This window comes from Corvus cornix, chromosome 1A, assembly GCF_000738735.6.
Source record: "Corvus cornix cornix isolate S_Up_H32 chromosome 1A, ASM73873v5, whole genome shotgun sequence".
NCBI lineage: Eukaryota > Metazoa > Chordata > Aves > Passeriformes > Corvidae > Corvus > Corvus cornix.
The window spans coordinates 58,580,695-58,597,521 of NC_047057.1; the positions used below are offsets into that span (position 1 = coordinate 58,580,695).

A 16,827-nucleotide genomic window follows, 5' to 3' on the forward strand; every position below is an offset into this window, starting at 1 on the left:
GCTACTGCAGCAGCTCTGCACAGCTCTTGATGCCTTCTAAAATTAAATCCAAGATAAATAAAAATGCTTTCCCTGCTACTTAAGATGAAAAGTCAGCAGCATCTCTTCTGGTGCTGTGAAACACTTAAAGCTTTCATGATATAAACAGGCAAGTGACCAAAAGTGTGCATGCATCACAAAGGGAACTGTGGCTCTGTAAAGGAAGTATGCATGGCCTTAAACTTTGTGTGTGTGGGGAGACTTGGTTATGAGTACATATACAACAATATATAAAATACAACATGGTGAAACTGATGGAAGTGCCTGTGAAGTAAGAGATGTGAGACAAATGGACTGAATTGTTGATTTTCATGTTTTTTTCTGCAGCATTTACAAAAGCAAACTGATGGAGGAAAAAAAAACCAACCCACTTTCTGAAAAAGTATGAGAGAGGTTGCCCTGCCTAATTTTTCATGATTTTTCTTCTGTAGTACTCATTTGCTAGAACTTGATCTTTTAAAAAATGGCCGTTCCCTTCCCCTAAGACTTCACCCTAAAATAATGATGACTCAGCCAGTATTGGAGCATATCCTAGTGTTAGTATAATCCATTGCTTGCTGGGAGCATTAGCATAACTATTTTCTTTCAGAAAATACAGCCTTCTGCTCTCCATAGCTGGGATAGAAACAGGCACTTTCCTGCCTCCCTTCTAAGCTGTACTCTGTCGTTTAGGAATAGGCATACCCTGAAGAAGGCTACATTTTTTGAATCCCAGGGTCTAGACAGATTGGGAGCCCATCCTGAAGCATCACACAAGGTGTATTTAGGAGAGGAAGAAGAGTTCCAGCCACATGCTGAAGGGTAAGGATAGGAACACTTATGCTTTACAGCTATTGGTATAATGGTGTTTTATGTACATCCATTTTATGTACAAATGACCCAGTTCAGTTAGATCTTTATTTTTGGCTTTCCCCTTAAAAAGTTTTTTTTCACCATTGAAACTGCTGTGTCTTATTACAAGATTCACTCTTTTCCTGATGGTATGAACTGACTGCCCTTAGAAGATGTTTAGATTGATGTTTTAATTCTTGATCGGAATAAACCTGGTTAGCTGGCCTCCAAGGGACTAACAGAGTAAAAACTAACCTCTTCCCAATCCTGAGCAGCTTTATTAAGTGCCACTGTTTCCTTATTTTGCAGTGCCTTAGCTATGCCTGTCTTTAATTAGACTCTGCTATGATGTATTCATAGCTGCTGAGCACTGCTGTGATAATCACAAGCTATTTTGTAAACAGGCTGACCCAGTTGCTGTATATATCCTATAGGGAGTGCAGCTATTGCCAAACCTCTTACTCTTGCACACAGGCAGATCACTTGCATGTGACTGTACTTTGTAATGGGGGAAGGAAAAAAAAGCCCTGTCTAGCTTTCTGGCAGAGGTACCAGTGTGTTAAAATATATGTGCTCTTCTCAGAAAAGTAATAAGTTGAAAAAAGTTTCCTCTAATTTGGAAAGAGTCTGTTTCTACTTCTTAAAACAGCATGCTGAGTTTACACAGCTCAGTGAAATGCACCTGAGTTACTCTAAAGTTTTAGATAAATGCTTTGTCTTGCTTCCCTTTGCTTCCCCAAGAGCAAAATTAGAATAATGATCACTTAGAGAACAGCGTCACAAGGTTAAGCTGCTTCTAGGATGGGAGTTTACCCCAGGAGAACCCTTTAAAGGGCAGCTTAGTCTGGTTGTGGTAGGACTTGTAGCTCTGTGTGTTTCAGAGAGGTGGTTGTATGCAACAGCTGAGGACATTTTTAACACATAAGATAAGCTGTGGTATGTTACTTTGCTAGCTGTTCTGCTTTAGATGTTTAAAATGTCAAATGCTGAAAAAAAAACTTGATTTGGTCAGAAAGTAAAAATTTTTAAAATCACAGTTATTTCTTAAACTATAAACATTTTTGACATTTTGAGGCATCTATGTACATCTTCGTCTACCACTTTGAAAGCTATTTTAGGATAATTTAAAAAAACAACAATCAACAAAGACTATGTTTTGGAAAAGAATCACAAATCTGAAAGGCTGCTTTGATGAGGGAATGACTGCTGTTGTCTGTTTTTTCTTTATTTTAAAGCAGAAAGGATAAAATGCAAGGGAAAAAATGCCATGGAAATCCCAGATCAAATCCCTTAAATTCAGTTCTCCTCCGTAACTGATTGTGGCACTTCTTGTACAATCCCTTGGCAGTAGATTCTGGAAACAAAATCCTTCAAGGGGACATTCTCTGTTCATCATCATGATATTGAGACATGTGAGAGCAGAAACTCTTCCTGGTTAACCTCTTCTAGGGGCAGCATTGTTTCTCTAAACTGTCCAAACAACAATGGAAAACTCAAAGGTTCTAAGAAAAATTTAAGAGAAAAAAAGGGATGTATGAGGCAAGTTAGAGAAAGCAGAAAGGAAAACAATACCCTTATCATAAATCCTAGAGGTATAACTTGAATTATGTGTGTGGGCCAGCTCTTTAGAATGGATCTTTCTGTGCCTGCACAGCTGGGGTTGCATGAAAAAAGATGCTTTTGTCTTTTCACGTCTTTCTTCTTTCTTTTCCTTGTCCTTTTCCTGAAGTGTAATAATAATAATAAAAATAATAATAATTTCTTGATAGCAGAGAGGAAGGAACAGACAGGAAAACATCTGAAAGAATTTCTTGAGAAGGCTCAGTCACAGTAATAATGTGTTCAAGTGGGGAAGAACATAACTGTAGCCAGATGTTAGAAGGACATCACCACCACACTGCCTGGGAAGTTGTTTAGGGTTGTCTAAGGGAATAAATATGAAGTCAACAACATAATGATCATGACATCAAAGTGTCCTTATACATACTGTGTTGAGTTATTCTGGGTGGAATACTGGGGAAAATTCCACAAAATTAAATATTTAGAAAACTGAGAAGATTCCAAGAAGTGGGTTTGGTTTATGTTGTCTGAGTCAGGCAGAGCTGGGCTGAGTCAAGTGTTATAAAATACAGCACTGGGACCACTTCTCTTCTGGAACAGGAGGAGGCAGACTGCATGACCTAATACATATTCTCATATCATAGCTAGGTCTGTGAAAAAAAATCTCACCAAGAGCTAAAAAAGGATTTTTATATCCATTAGGTTTTTTGTCTCTGCTTGAAAGTACTTCACTTCATCCCAGGGCTCCTAAAGCTGTTTGTAAATATTTCATAGAGTTCAGAGGGTCTCTCTCACTTCACTTGTTGTTTCTGTGTGTCTGATGTTTGCCTCATGGGCTGCTTCAGTAAATAGGCTTTTAATGGTATTGGAAGCAAAAACTGCCTGAGGTCCAGAAAGTCTAAAAGCCATCCTACTGCCACACACCGTGGTGTGTTGCTGCAAATACGTAATCATCATTGCATCACATTGCTCTGTTTCCACTACAGTCTTGACTGGATAAAAGTGAGTGGGGTCATTTGACTCCCACCTTTCAAAAGCAGATCTCTAAAATGTGATTCCGGGTTAAAACATCTCCACAAGTGGCCTCACTTTAGAAGCTGTGTAAATATTGAATATCTCCAACTGGTATCAATGGGATTTAACTCTGTATAGCAGGCAGGTAAATCCAGTGCCAGCCTTTGGCTTGATAGTGGTCTCTTCAAGACAGGGCTGATGAAACCTCATGTCTCCAGAGACTTGTCTGTGCATGCCAAAGGTGCTTCCCCAGGGATATTCCCCAGTTGGACTCAATGATCCTTGTGGGTCCCTTCCAGCTCAGCACATTCTGTGATGAACAGAGTGATGTGAGGCTGTGTGGGTGCCATGCAGAGAAGAGAGCCTCAGTGGCTTCAGGACAGCCTCATCTGTGCTGGCACTTGGGTGATGCTGACTTATTTACAACCAGCAACCGCTACGGACAAGGTGAGACATTTCTAATTTCTGTACTTGCATGCAAAGGAGCCTTTGTGCAACAGGCAGCATCAAGCTGCTGCTCAGAGTATTTCTGGAGGAGCAACAAGCAATGAGGGTATTGCACTCAGTATTGAACTGGCTGGTTAACACGGAAGTTTACTGTATTTTTTTAATTGTTTCTAAGATGTCAGAGTTTATGCTGGTTTTATATTTAAGTAAATGAGATATGACTGATGTTTCAGCTGATGTTACTTAGTATTGTGTTCAGTTTGTAGGCATAGGAGCATTTAAATGAAGGCTCCAACCTAAAGTGGTCTCCGTGTACTTGTCTAAACTGGCACATTTATATTGGGGAGGAGCCTGGGAATGAGGCAGTGCAGATGCCACCAGACAGAGACATTTCTGGCGTGAGTGGATGCCAGGCAGTTGATGCCCAGGCTGCATGCGAGGCAGCATGTGGTATTGCTTGGCTATTGTCTGTCCTGGGCCTGTTCGCTGCCACTGATGAGCACGTAAGTGTTGTTCATGAGCTCTAAACCTCACAAATGCTTTCTGAATCAACAGCATAAACTGAAAAGTGAAAATTAGGCTACAGAATGTCAGAGTTGTTACTGGCAACTAGAAAGTGACACTGTAGCCTCTTAATTTTTCTTCTTGTGCGCTTAGTTCTGCTTATATGCTGTGATGTTTGCCAAAATACTGCTCTGTTGCCTGACACCAATAAAGCCAACAACGTGGTATGTCTCTATTTTCAAACTCAAGTTGTTTGATAGCTTCGTCAAGTTAATTAATAAATATGATTGCCCTCTGAGGACAGATAGTAGGGTATTGGCTAGGCATGCAAACCACTTAAAAATAAGAAGAAGATCTAAGCTAGAGTCATTGTCATGGTTTCACTCCAGCTGGCAGCCAAGCCCCACACAGCCGCTCACTCACACCCCCACCAGTGGGATCAGGGAGAGAATTGGAAGGATAAAAGATGGAAAACTCGTGGGCTGAGATAAAGACAGTTTAATAGGGAAAGCAAAAAGCTGCACACACAAGAAAAGAAAAATAAGGAATTAATTCACTGCTTCCCATGGGCAGGCAGGCATTCAGCCATCTCCAGGAGAGCAGAGCCCTGTCACACTTAACAGTGACTTGGGAAGACAAATGCCATCACTTCAAATGTGATCCTTTCTCCTTCCTCCGTGCCTCCTTATCCCTCTTTCCCCCACCTTTATATACTGGCCATGATGTCATATGGTCTGGAACATCCCTTTGGTCAGCTGGGGTCACCTGTCCAGGCTGTGTCTCCTCCCAGGCACCCCCAACTTCCTCCCTAGCCTCACAAAAAGCAGAAAAGGCCTTGGTTCTTTGTAAGCCCTGCTCAGCAATAACAAACATCTCTATATTATCAACCCTGTGTTCAGCACAAATCCAAAACACAGCCCCATACCAACCGCTGTGGAGAAAATTAACTCTCCCCCAGCCAAAACCAGTAATGTGGAACACCCCAGAGGGGGGTAACAGAATTTGTGTTCATTTACCAAAACAAATGTTTTCCAGAGAAAGAGGTCTCATTATATCAGAAAGGAATCACCACATCCGAGGGCCTTCAGCATAACAGCAAGCTTCAAGCAATCCACAGTATCGAAAACATTGAGAAGCCACTGGCCACTGCACCAGAAATTTTGCTTTTGGCCAAGGGCATACTCGCAGGAATGAGTATAGAGCAACGTGGTTAGGAGACTGTCCCAATTCCCACTTGCTTGGTGAGCAGCTTTCTTTTATAGGAGAGACTAAATGTCTGTGAGGCTTGTGTTGTCTGGTAGTGAGGATTAAAAGACAAGGATGGATTATGAACTGTGATACTGACTCTGTCTGCAAAAGACACTGATGTTTTAAAACATTGTATATAAGCATTCATTTAGAGGTTATCCATCCTATCTAACCTATCCCTGCAGAACAATAACTCTTAAAACTCCAGCAACGTGCGATATTGCCCTGAGAAACATGATACGTCACCATGTTCTCTCTCTCCCACATCAAAGCTGCAGTTTCTGTATTTGATTCCTGTTATTGATTTAGGTTTTTTTAAACTCTTAAAATATCCTCTCTCCAGGCCAATACCAACCCTGATGGACTTTTTCTGCTCAGAGAAGAGGCTAGAAACTGAAAGGTGCAAGTTAGTGTCTGAACTTCTATTAGATCACAGATGTATAGTCACCAATATATCTGTAAAGTACTGGAAAATCAAATTATAGCAGGTAGTCAGGCCAGGGGAAGCTCAGCTACCCTGGATATTATGAAGGGAAATCCTAAGATTGGAACATAATTGAACAGTCATTTTCTGAACAGTAAAATGATTTGATTGAGGTGGTATCCTTTCCTGCCCTTTCTTGGAACACACTCAATCACATTAATGGGGGTTTTTGTGCCTAAGTGGGATGGGTTTGAGTTGTAGAATGTGATTATTCACACTGGAATGATAATGTGAGGAATATAAAACTGTTTAGTCCTTAAAGCTGATCAGCTTATCACTGTCCAACACAAAGGACTCAGAAATCAGATATCCAAACAAGCTGAACATGTTAAAGCGGTGACCAGGGATGCTCTGGGAACAGGAGGGTCTGGACTAATCTTTGCAAACATGAGATATGGTCCCGGTCCTAGTAAAGTACATCAGGCAGGAAAACCAGTGTTCCTTGCTCCTTTGTTTCCCTGTTTTCATCTGCTTCTCGTTTCCTAGGAGAGCTGCATCTTCTTCTCCAGTGTCTACTTCGACTACGTTCTCCCTCCATCTAATCTTTTACCCCATCCCTCCCCTTCCTTTTCCACTGGCTGCCACTTTTGTTCCCCTAATGGCGGTTTTGGGGCTTATGCTGTCACTTGAGGGTCCCTCAGATGCCACACAGGTTGGTATTCACACTGCTTTTGAATAAAATGTTGGTTTTTTCAGCTTCCCCCGCATGTACGCGAGTGAAGGCAGGAAGCAGCAGGGAGAGCAGCAGAGCCCTACAAGGCAGCGCTCACATTGTGGACCCCAAAGTCACTACTCATATAAGGAAGGAAATAGGGTTCTGGTGACACCAAACCATGTGCAGGGTATGCAAGGGGCCTAGATGTAAAGTCACTCCCATGTCCCAGTCCCAACAATTCTCATGCCTCCCACAAAGTCTCCAAAGGAAAATGTTTTGCTTTTTACTTTCTGAAGGTTTGGGCTGGGGTTTAGGGAGAGAAGAGCAACAGTTTTATAAATAATGACTGAAATAAATTACGCTTGAATCAAATGAAAGCTATGTAAATATTCCAAATATTATTACAAGAAAGTCTAGAATAGGTTATTATTTGTATATAAAATAAAGCTTGTTAGGTCAACATTGCTTTTAATGGTAGAATGAAAACAAGTTAAGAACCTGGTGGATTCACACTTTTTTCTTGTTTTCCCTATTCCTGTTTTACTGGTAGTCTCCACCCAGCCTCACCGCTTCTGCTCATGTATTTAACTCAGAGGCAAAGAGCTATGAAGTCCCCATCAGATGAAAATAACACAAATAAGAGTGTTCATCTGCAAAGTTCAAATCACCATCTGAATATTATCTAATTTCTCACTGGAGATATGAATGTTACAGAATGCTAAATGTCCTGAACTAGTTCTTAGGAAGTTCCAAAGGAAACAATACATATGCTCTGTACCAAAATAGTTTAAAGCAAAAAGGAAAAAAAAAAAAAAAAGGAAGAATCAGCCTTGTTTTCTCTATTGCTTCACAGTGGATCAATCAGACAGCAATTCCTAGAAATAGGAAAATATGTATAGTATATCTTAGAGTGGGAGAGATAATAAACTGCTATAGGTGCTAAGGAGATGCAAAAGAAAAAAATTATCTGGGTTATATCCTTAAAAAATATCTCCAACATTCGTTTCCTAGAGAGTGAAGTAATTTTCTTAAGTGTGTATTATTCTGACTAGTAATCAGAAAATGACTGAACTCTGGACAACAGCCTAATTTTTGTTCTGCTTCATATTTTCTGTCCGAGGTAACAGGGAACACAACTGGTGTCATTAGAATCTGTGTTTTTGTAAATCATCCAGACCTGTATTTCTACTGCTATGGCTCAGAATTTAAACCAGCACTTTCAAACGTGCATGCACCAAGCACAAATGCTACAACTGACAGGGCAAATACTGTTTTTGCAGTATATGAAAGGGCTAAGCAGTTTTTTTAAATTTAAAATAAATTTTAAGGGCACTTCAGACATCCTGAGTTGAATGTGTATCAAATTTTCACACCACTTTAAAAAATCATACCAATTATCACACCAATATGCAAATCTTGTAATTGTTTTCATTAAGAAACTGGAAGGCTTGGGATTTTTTGAGATACTGCTGTCTATTGAAAGACTATAATAAAGGAGACCAAGATTAAGTTTCATCTAATATCTCTTGGATATTCACATTTTGGAGCATCTCATAAAGATTTTTTTTTTTTTTTTTGAGAAGAGATGAAGTGTCCAAATGCTCATAAGGAGACAGCTGCTCTCAGGTAATCATATACATTTTCTTACTGACTCATTAAAACATTGTTCTCTGAAAGTGCAAGTGTTGATTAGGTCAAACAAACGTTCTGGTGCTGGGCAACCTAGCTGGAGAATCTTGGTCTTTTAACAGCTGGATTTGTTTTCTCATCCAAATTCAAATTAATAAAACAAAATTCTGAGGAGGATCAAACCCCAGTGGGTAACCAGGAGTTTTGGTGGGAGGTGGCAGGTTTTACATGTACAAGTTTGCTTTACCTGCTGCAATACCAGATAAACTGGCTGTGCTGCATTGCAGGAGTCAACCAGCCAGTGCCCCACAGATTTGATAGCAGAAACCTGCCTTTCACATCTAGGTTGTAATTTGATTTTGACCTATGTTGATCATGAAAACTAGTCTCTGTAAAAGACATGGATGATATCAATTATCAGTAGATAGGATTTCATATCATCAAGAGGTAGCTACAGTTATTAATGATTTATCTTTCATCATGGTGGATTAAGTAGAGAGACCAAATGGTCACCACGTGAAGGAGTAGGAAGTTCCATTTATCACTAGGTGTGGATTCCCCCAATCAAAAGGAAAGTACAGTATGAATAGTCGATTTCTGTCTCCTTCCCACACAACAACCTTTTAAAATAGTTCTTAGGTGTTTTTTTTAATCTCATGTATTTCGGGAAGTAACTCTGCTGTGTTTCCAGCATTGGACATTACTTCTCAGTTTTAGGGTTTAGAACTGCAGCTCTTCAGTGGTACATCACATGTGATAAGAAAGTCTAGCAGAATTCTAAGGGAATGAAAATCTTCTGGAAATAATCAGAACCTCAGAAAGAAGAGACCCAACACTACTAAAAGCAGTAGGAAAGGTATTAGAAGTTACAGATTGATAGTAGTCTACTAATTCCGCTGCTAGGGTTATGCCCTGGACGTAAATTGCTTGGGGAATAAAATAGGGCTATGACTATGTTCTCTACATTGAGACTAAATTATCCCTTGGTATAAATTTCATGGAAATGAATGGACTTACTCTGTTAGTTAACCTATATTACTCTGTTGGCTTTTCCACAACAGGCTGTGTGCTGGGAGAACCATCTCCTATTACCTCCGCTGCCTTTTTCTTCAGAGATCAGAGAGATTTGTCCCAGTGTTCAGTCCTCAGCATGGCTGTGATTTTCCAGAGTTTGTGTGCATTTTTTCACTACCATTACACATTCCCGCCGCATAGCAGGAATGGCTGATAATTATCCTCTTCATTAGTGGCTATTAGGGAGAAATTTCTAAACTTGGCCAACTGCTTAGTCTGTACATTAGATTCTTATGTACTCGTGTAGCCTTTCTGTTGACTGCACTGCAGGGCTCCAGTCACAGGAAACCCCAGGCTCCTCTCTTAGCAAGTGTAGAATGTAAAAAAAATCAATTAAAATCCACTGAAATATTAAATTGAAGTTGCATTTATTCACCAGTTGCAACACTGCCAGTATTGAACTGCATTTGAAATGCTTTTCCACAGTGATGGCCCCAGTGTGAAAGGTGAAATAAAAACCTCAGTTCTCTCCCCAGAATTATTAGGTTAAGAGGTTGTGTGGTTACATGTTCACAACTGAAGTGAAACAGAGAGAAGGATCTTGCACTTGCAGGATTCAACCTAGTGTCTGTTAGCTGGCTACCACAAAATATACCAGGCTGTGTTAGAACAGCCTTTCTCTGAAGTCCTGCTGCTGTTCTGGTACATCAGCTGTTCTTTGCAATGCCCTAAAATACTGTTGCCATTTTGAAATTTATAATAAAGACCTTTTCAGCAAGAAAACGGAAAACACCTGATTTAGCAGGTGTTTTATCTGCGTAAGCAGTATTTCAATGGGTGTGGCACACAGGGATGAGACGGGCCAAGGTTTTACTTTAGATGGGAACACACGGCCACTTTGGGGAAAGATGGCATTGGGAACAAGGCGGGGAGCACCTTCGGGGGACAGCAGTGGCTGCTGGCTCCAGCTCCTCCTCGCCTCCTGGCTGGAGGGAGCGGCATTCACCAATGCACCACTTTGGTCCCTGTGTCATTCCCACTAGGGCAGTGAAGGCCACGGCGATGCTGCTGTGTGCGCCCACCTCTGATCCCTGGTCAGCCAGACGTCCTGCCATGCACACCCAGGGAAGACGAGATGGACACTCGGCAGCTAGGATCTGCTCCCAGAGCTCCCAACCCAGCCAGAGGATGGCACAGCGGTGTTCCCGAGGATTAGAAGGGGTCCCCACGTCTGCTGAGCCAGACCCGACCCTTCTCTAGCTTGGAGCACCCCGTGTGAACAGAGCACCAGCTTGGGCAGCCCAAAGGCCTAAGTGCTGTCAGTGGAAAAAACACGGATGTTTCATCGATCCTAGCGATCGATTCTTTTAGTTACCACTACAGTTACAGCCAGCAGGTTAACATGGGAATTTTGGAAGCGTCTGGCGCTGCCGCACGGTTCGTGTTTGTGAGGATTCACCCCAAAGCCGCAGCGCTGCTGTTTGCTGAGGGATGCCCCGCATCCCACTCGTTTCTCGTTTGAATTCCGCCGGCACCGCGGTCCCGTGTTTACCCCGCGTTTCCCCGCTGCCGGGAAGGACCCGCAGACCCCCCGGCAGTGGCGTTCCACCCCATTCCACAGCCGGGTGTGCGCAGGGCTCCTCCTGTCCCGGCGCTCGCGGTTCCCGGCTCCCGCTCCCGGGACCGGTCCGGCGGGGGCGGTGCCGCCACTGCGCTCCCGCGCCACCAGGGGGCGCTGCTGCTGCGGCGGGCGGGGCCGCGGCGGAGGGGGCGGGGCCCGAGCCCACGTCCGAGTTCCCAGGGCGACGGGGCGGTCGCGCCGTGACGTCACGGTGCTTCCCGGTGACGTCAGGCAGGCCCATTCGCCGTGGCCGCGGCGATTCTGTGTGACGTCACGGGGCCGGTCGTGACGCGCCGGCGGCGCTGGGAGCGCGCCGGGACCGCGCTCGCCGCCCGCCCCTCGCACTACGGGTCGCGGCTGGGGCCGCCCCGGCGGCGGGGACGCGGCCGCCCCCGGCCCCGCCCTCGCCCCGGCGCTCCGGCCCAAGATGGCGGCGCTGAGCAGCGGCGGCAGCGCCGAGGGGGCCTCGCTCTTCAACGGGGACATGGAGCCCGAGCCGCCCGCGCTCGGCGCCGGCTACGCGGGGGGCGGCAGCGGGGACCCGGCCATCCCGGAGGAGGTGAGGCCACGCGGCGGCCGCGGCGGCCGCCCGCCCCGGGGCTCGGGCCCGGCCGTGCCGGGGGCGGCCCGTGCGGCGGGGGCAGGGAACGGGGGCCGCGGCGGGGATGGTGCGGGTCCCGGCCGGGTTGCAGAGAAGCCCGGCTCGCTGCCCCTGCGGCCGTGGCTGCCGTGCCCGGCGGAGGTTTTATGTGGGGCTTTGCTATCGTTTCCCCCGATGGTTTTGAAACACTCGAAATGCATCTCAAAACAAGGTTGGGTTCGCTTCGCTTTGTGGACGTGCCTTTTGTGGACGTTTCGGCACAAAGCGTCTTAGGAAATGTAGACGGACAGGGCACCGTGGAGGCAGTGAGGATGTCAGGCCTCTGGTTGGTGTCTTTCTTACATACTTCCTGTGTTTTTGGGGCTTATTACTTAACTTCCCAATCCCACGGGGAGCGAGCGGTACTACCTGTTTTGCTGGGGTTGAACTGTGAGTTGCGAACGCTTCTGAAATGTTTTCGGAAGGGGGAGTAAACTGTGCGGTAACAACACAAGGTGCTTCGCAGATTCAAGCACTGTAGGCATCCAAGGCAGACCAAACTGCCATATGCCATGCCTCGAGTCTGTTCTGGAGGTAAATACAGATGCCAGAAGCTCTGCTGTTTTGTTCTCAACGTTACTCGCTGGAGAGTGTTTCAGCTCAGCTTTCCCTGGTGTGTCTGTGCAGTTGGTACGCGACCTCTCATCTCTGAGCGGCCCTGTGGCCCTGTGAGGAGCCCAGCCCACCTGGTAACCTCCCCTTCTGGCTCTGGGGGGAGAGCTTCCAGCGGGGAAAATGAGCTGGCTTGGATCAGCCACTCTCAGAGGGGTCCAGTTTGATTTTATTTATTAATAGTATACTGGATTGTAATTGGATTAGTGAGTTGAGGAGTTTGAGAAGTGCTAGAGCTCATGCTGGGTAGATGGCCAGAAAGGAGAAATAGGAAAAGAGTCCGTCCCTTTGGATGTTTGCAAGACGTGAGGTTGATTCCCTCATCTTAAGGAGTTCCTGACTTATTTGTTGAAGGCAGGCAAAACTCAGCAGTACACATCTATTTTACACCTACCCAGCATGGTGAATAAATGCCTTGAGTAATGCCAGTCCAGTATGAACTTTCCTGAGTAAGGAGAAACCCTCAGCTGGTTGAGAAACCCAAACACCTGAAGAGTGGGGTTTAACAAACGCACGCTTTTAGCAGCAAAGTGAGGTTAAAAAGCTTCTGAATTTCTCAGTTATTTCTGCCATTTAGAATAAAATCTATGGAATTAATCCAGAAACTGGTTTATAGTGTGGCCCTCGAAACAATAACATCAATACAGCTGAGCTGCTTAGTTAAACTGTAGTATAAGAGAGAAGAGAGGGAAAAGCAGTTGCAAGAGGCAAGAATTTTTTTAAAAGTAAGTTTTCATACTAAAGGGGGTATTTGTGACACTGCACTAAGTCACTTGAACTTCAAAAATGTTTTAGAGTACGTCAGTCATTAGATTTGATTCCAGTTGGTAAATTACATAGTGTGGCTGCTTCTGCTCTCATCCTGAATATCTCCCCTGGATGAGGCAGAGAGACAAGTGGTCCACCTGCCAAGCAGAAAGGTTGATATGTTGTCAGTATGGGTGGAAGTATTTGGGAAGTGTGTGGGGGCTAGTCTTGTATTATTTAAAAGCCAGCTTCTTCTGTGTTGGAAATACTGAAGCACACAGGTCTCAAGGCAGAGCTGGTTGTAGAGTTTTTGTTTTCTGATGTGGTTTTGTTCTGTAGTTAGCTAGTTCTTCCTCAAGTTGTAGGTAATTAAGTTTTGTTTACAGTATAAGTCCACCTATTACTTCACCTAGATCTGTACCTTAATGAAGTTCAAGCCCAAAAAATTGCTGACACAGTTAAAATGGAAACTATCCTTAATACTAAAACAAGCCAACCTAAAGTGTAATGCCAGTTCAAAGTGACATAAGTCAGAAAAATACCGAAGTGCTTGTAACTGACTCATGCTTGTAATATAAGTACATGTTCTAGTGTTTTGTTTCGTTGCTTCAAGACAAGGTAAATCTAGGCTTAAAAGTAACCTTGCTATGGAAGCCTGTCAAGGAGCATGACCTTACTTACTTAAGGTGATACCTGAAAGTGTTTCAGTTCCTATAGTCTTTAGGGAAATGCAGTCCTGATTTCCAGAAGGCAAACCTTCAGTCCTGCACTCAGTTTCTGCTTTTGAAAGGGGAGCAGACAAGAAGAATTTCTGACAGATGTTGAAGTCATCTTACACACACTTGTATATTAGAGCCCTCTGGTAGAGGACATGTTCTGTACAGAGATTTTAATCAAGTGCTCTCTGTTGGTTACAGCTACATCACTGGCCCTTATGAATTCTTAAGGGTTGGAAAAAGAAGTTTAATCGATGTTGTTCAGCTCATGACCAGTTCTTAATCAAATAGTGAATTTATGTCTTTAAAAGTTGCTTTGGTAGCCTAAGTACCATTACTAAAAATCTTCTAATAGTGAGTATTATAACTCTTCTAATAAATAGTATAATAATTGCTAAACCTTTTTTTTCCCTATATAAAATTCAAAGTTGGTAAGGGTAGTTGCCCATGCAGTCATAGAGAACATGTAGGAACTGGGTACTTACTGAAGACAGAAGGATTTGGAAAGGGTAGGGGCAAGTGCATTTAGCAGGAATTTTTTCCTCTCCCACTCACGGTTTGGTTGCTGGTCCTGGGAGGCCTCGGATGTGAGCTGGCGTCTGCAGGCACAGAGGTTGGCTTCTTCCCCAGCATGGATTCTCGGGACAAGAGATTGTTTGGATGGAAGGTTTTCAGAGCATTACAGGGTTGTTGATAATAGTAAGGAGTGTGTGACAGCTGGGAGGAAGGGTTCTGCTCTTGTTGCTAGAGATTATTTACACTAATATTAAATAATTCAAATGGGATTTTCTGTACTCGGAGCTTCGTGCCCTAAACTGCTCTTTGTAAGACAAAAATTACTTTGAAGGCTGTGAAGTGAGGGCCTGAGCTGCTGGATGGTCATTTTCTAGGCAGCAGTGCTGGAATTTATCCTGCATGAATATTAGTTATAAATTTAGAAACCTTAACCCTATGGAACAGATTTAAGAGTAAAATGGAGAATGGATGAAAATATATATAACATGAAGATAGAATGAAAAGGCACCTCTAACCTTACAATATGAAGTAAGTGGTGGGTTCTCATAAGGCAATGTAGGTACATGAAGCAAAAGTGGCGTTGATTTTGTTGCAGTAACATTTAGGGAACCTCTGTTCCTGGGTATTAGAACAACTTTTCTTTAGAGTATCTATTTCTCTAAAGAGTTTACAATTAAACATGCTATTTATTTGGAAACTTGAAACCATATGAGTGGTTTTTTACTTCACTGCTTTTACAGTTTTGGGAATACATTTTATGTTCAATCTCAATTGTTTCCTTGCATTTGTATTTAGTTGTTGAACTAACTTCATAATCTGTGAACGGCATCCTATTTAATTGTGAGGACAAGTTAAAGTGGAGCTGCATGTGAAGCATCTTGTAGGTAATATTCTGCAGCAATATATCTGAAAAGATAAGTGAAATAATTGTTTCTTTTATATAGCATGGGAAAGGCCGTAGCTGAATACTATGTCTGACTTTGGGTCACAGCTTCAAGAAATGTGTGGTCTAGCTGAGGGGAGTCTAGAGCAGAATACTAGCAGTGATGTCAAGTCTGGAAGGTCAAAGCTTTGAAGACTCAATAAAATCTGAAGTTGTTTTAAAAAGAAATGGAAATTGTCAAGTCTGATGCAAAGAAGAATGCAAATAACCTGTTTGCCAGGCTTGTAGTGATTACTGCCAGAAGTAGTGAGTTTAAGTGGTGGCAAAGGAGATGGTTCCGTGTTACTATGAGATGTTTTTCTTTATGGCTAGGAATAGTGAAACATGAAAATAGACTTTCCAAACTTATCTATAAGCTGTTCATTAGTAGACTGTCACCTTAACGGGCAAATATATGTCAGGAGTGATGGGGGAAGGTTGATCCAGGTGTAAAAAAAGACAGAGACTTTGGTAACCTCTCATCTTCTTTTCCATAGGTTTTTTATGATTTATTTCTGGCAAGGTAGATTGAACATTAGAACACAACCTTGAAATACTTAGGTTTAGTGGGGGTAGTAGAAATTTCTGCTTATGATGCTTTTCCCAAAAGGGAATAGGATTAACATCTCTGTCCTGTGGTGGCTTGTTTGATTACACAAAACTTGCTTAATAGAGTGGTGGCTCCTTCTGGAAAGTTGTGATGTCTTGGGAGGCTTGTTTCTTATCTGTGTGAATATCTACAAACTGGTTGGGAACAAAATGTTTACTACTGATTTATTTTTTTTCTGATTTATGGTCTTGCTTCTTCATTCCCATTTGTATTTTGTTGTAGTTTTTAAACTCAAAGATCTTTTATTTTTAAAGCTGTTCTAATAATACCTTTCTTGACACTTGCGTAGCCAGGAACGGCAACTCTTGTTGTATGAAGTTAAAAGTACTGTAGACCAAATGAGATTTGGTTTGTGGTTGGTTGTTTTGTGTTTGGTTGTGTTTTTTTAATGCAGCTATCTTTTAACACAGACTGATAACCCCCAGAATTTCCTTAAGGCTGCAATATTCCACTAACAAATCTCTAGTTCAGTTTAATTGTTATATCTGTAGAAAAATTTGACTGCATGAAATCTTTTGGAGGGAAATTTATTTAGAAAGAAATCTAATTTTATTTTTACTTACAAGGGAAAAAAAAAAAGGTTTTGATTGACCATTAAATTGCTAATTCTCTTCCAGTCCAGCCTTCCAAGGAAGCTGTTTCAGGTTTAATGGAGGGGATTTTTTTGAAACAGTTTTGGCCAAGTGTAAGTTTTATTTTCAGTTTGAACCACTCACTTCTGAAGGGTGGTGAAATGTACAGTGTATCAGAAATGCCCTGTCATAATTGTAGTCCCTATGGTTGCTGCTGCTCCCTGTCACTGCAGTTAGATCCAAGTCAATCAAATGGCTCTGTGACACGCAGAGCTGGAGGTTTTGCCCTTTCCTGTGCCCACGTTACACCTCTCAGCCAGATCTACTCCCTTGTGCCCACGTGGTACCAGTAGGTCCTGTCCTGAATTGACTGCACTCACTAGTACTGAAGAAAATCAGCATCGGTTTTGCTGGATTCATTTTCTGCAAACTCAGTGAATGCAACC

General features: G+C 42.9%; 1 protein-coding gene across 2 annotated transcripts in view; it reads left to right on the plus strand.

The window, feature by feature from the left end:
- Positions 1–11,444: 11,444 nt before the first annotated feature.
- BRAF (B-Raf proto-oncogene, serine/threonine kinase) overlaps positions 11,445–16,827 on the plus strand; it is a 79,927-nt gene continuing 74,544 nt past the window's right edge. For both annotated transcript variants that reach the window (XM_039570908.1, XM_039570907.1), the window contains exon 1: positions 11,445–11,605. In XM_039570908.1, coding sequence (XP_039426842.1) covers positions 11,474–11,605 — 132 coding nt within the window. In that variant the 5' untranslated portion in view covers positions 11,445–11,473. The remainder of the gene's footprint in view (positions 11,606–16,827) is intronic.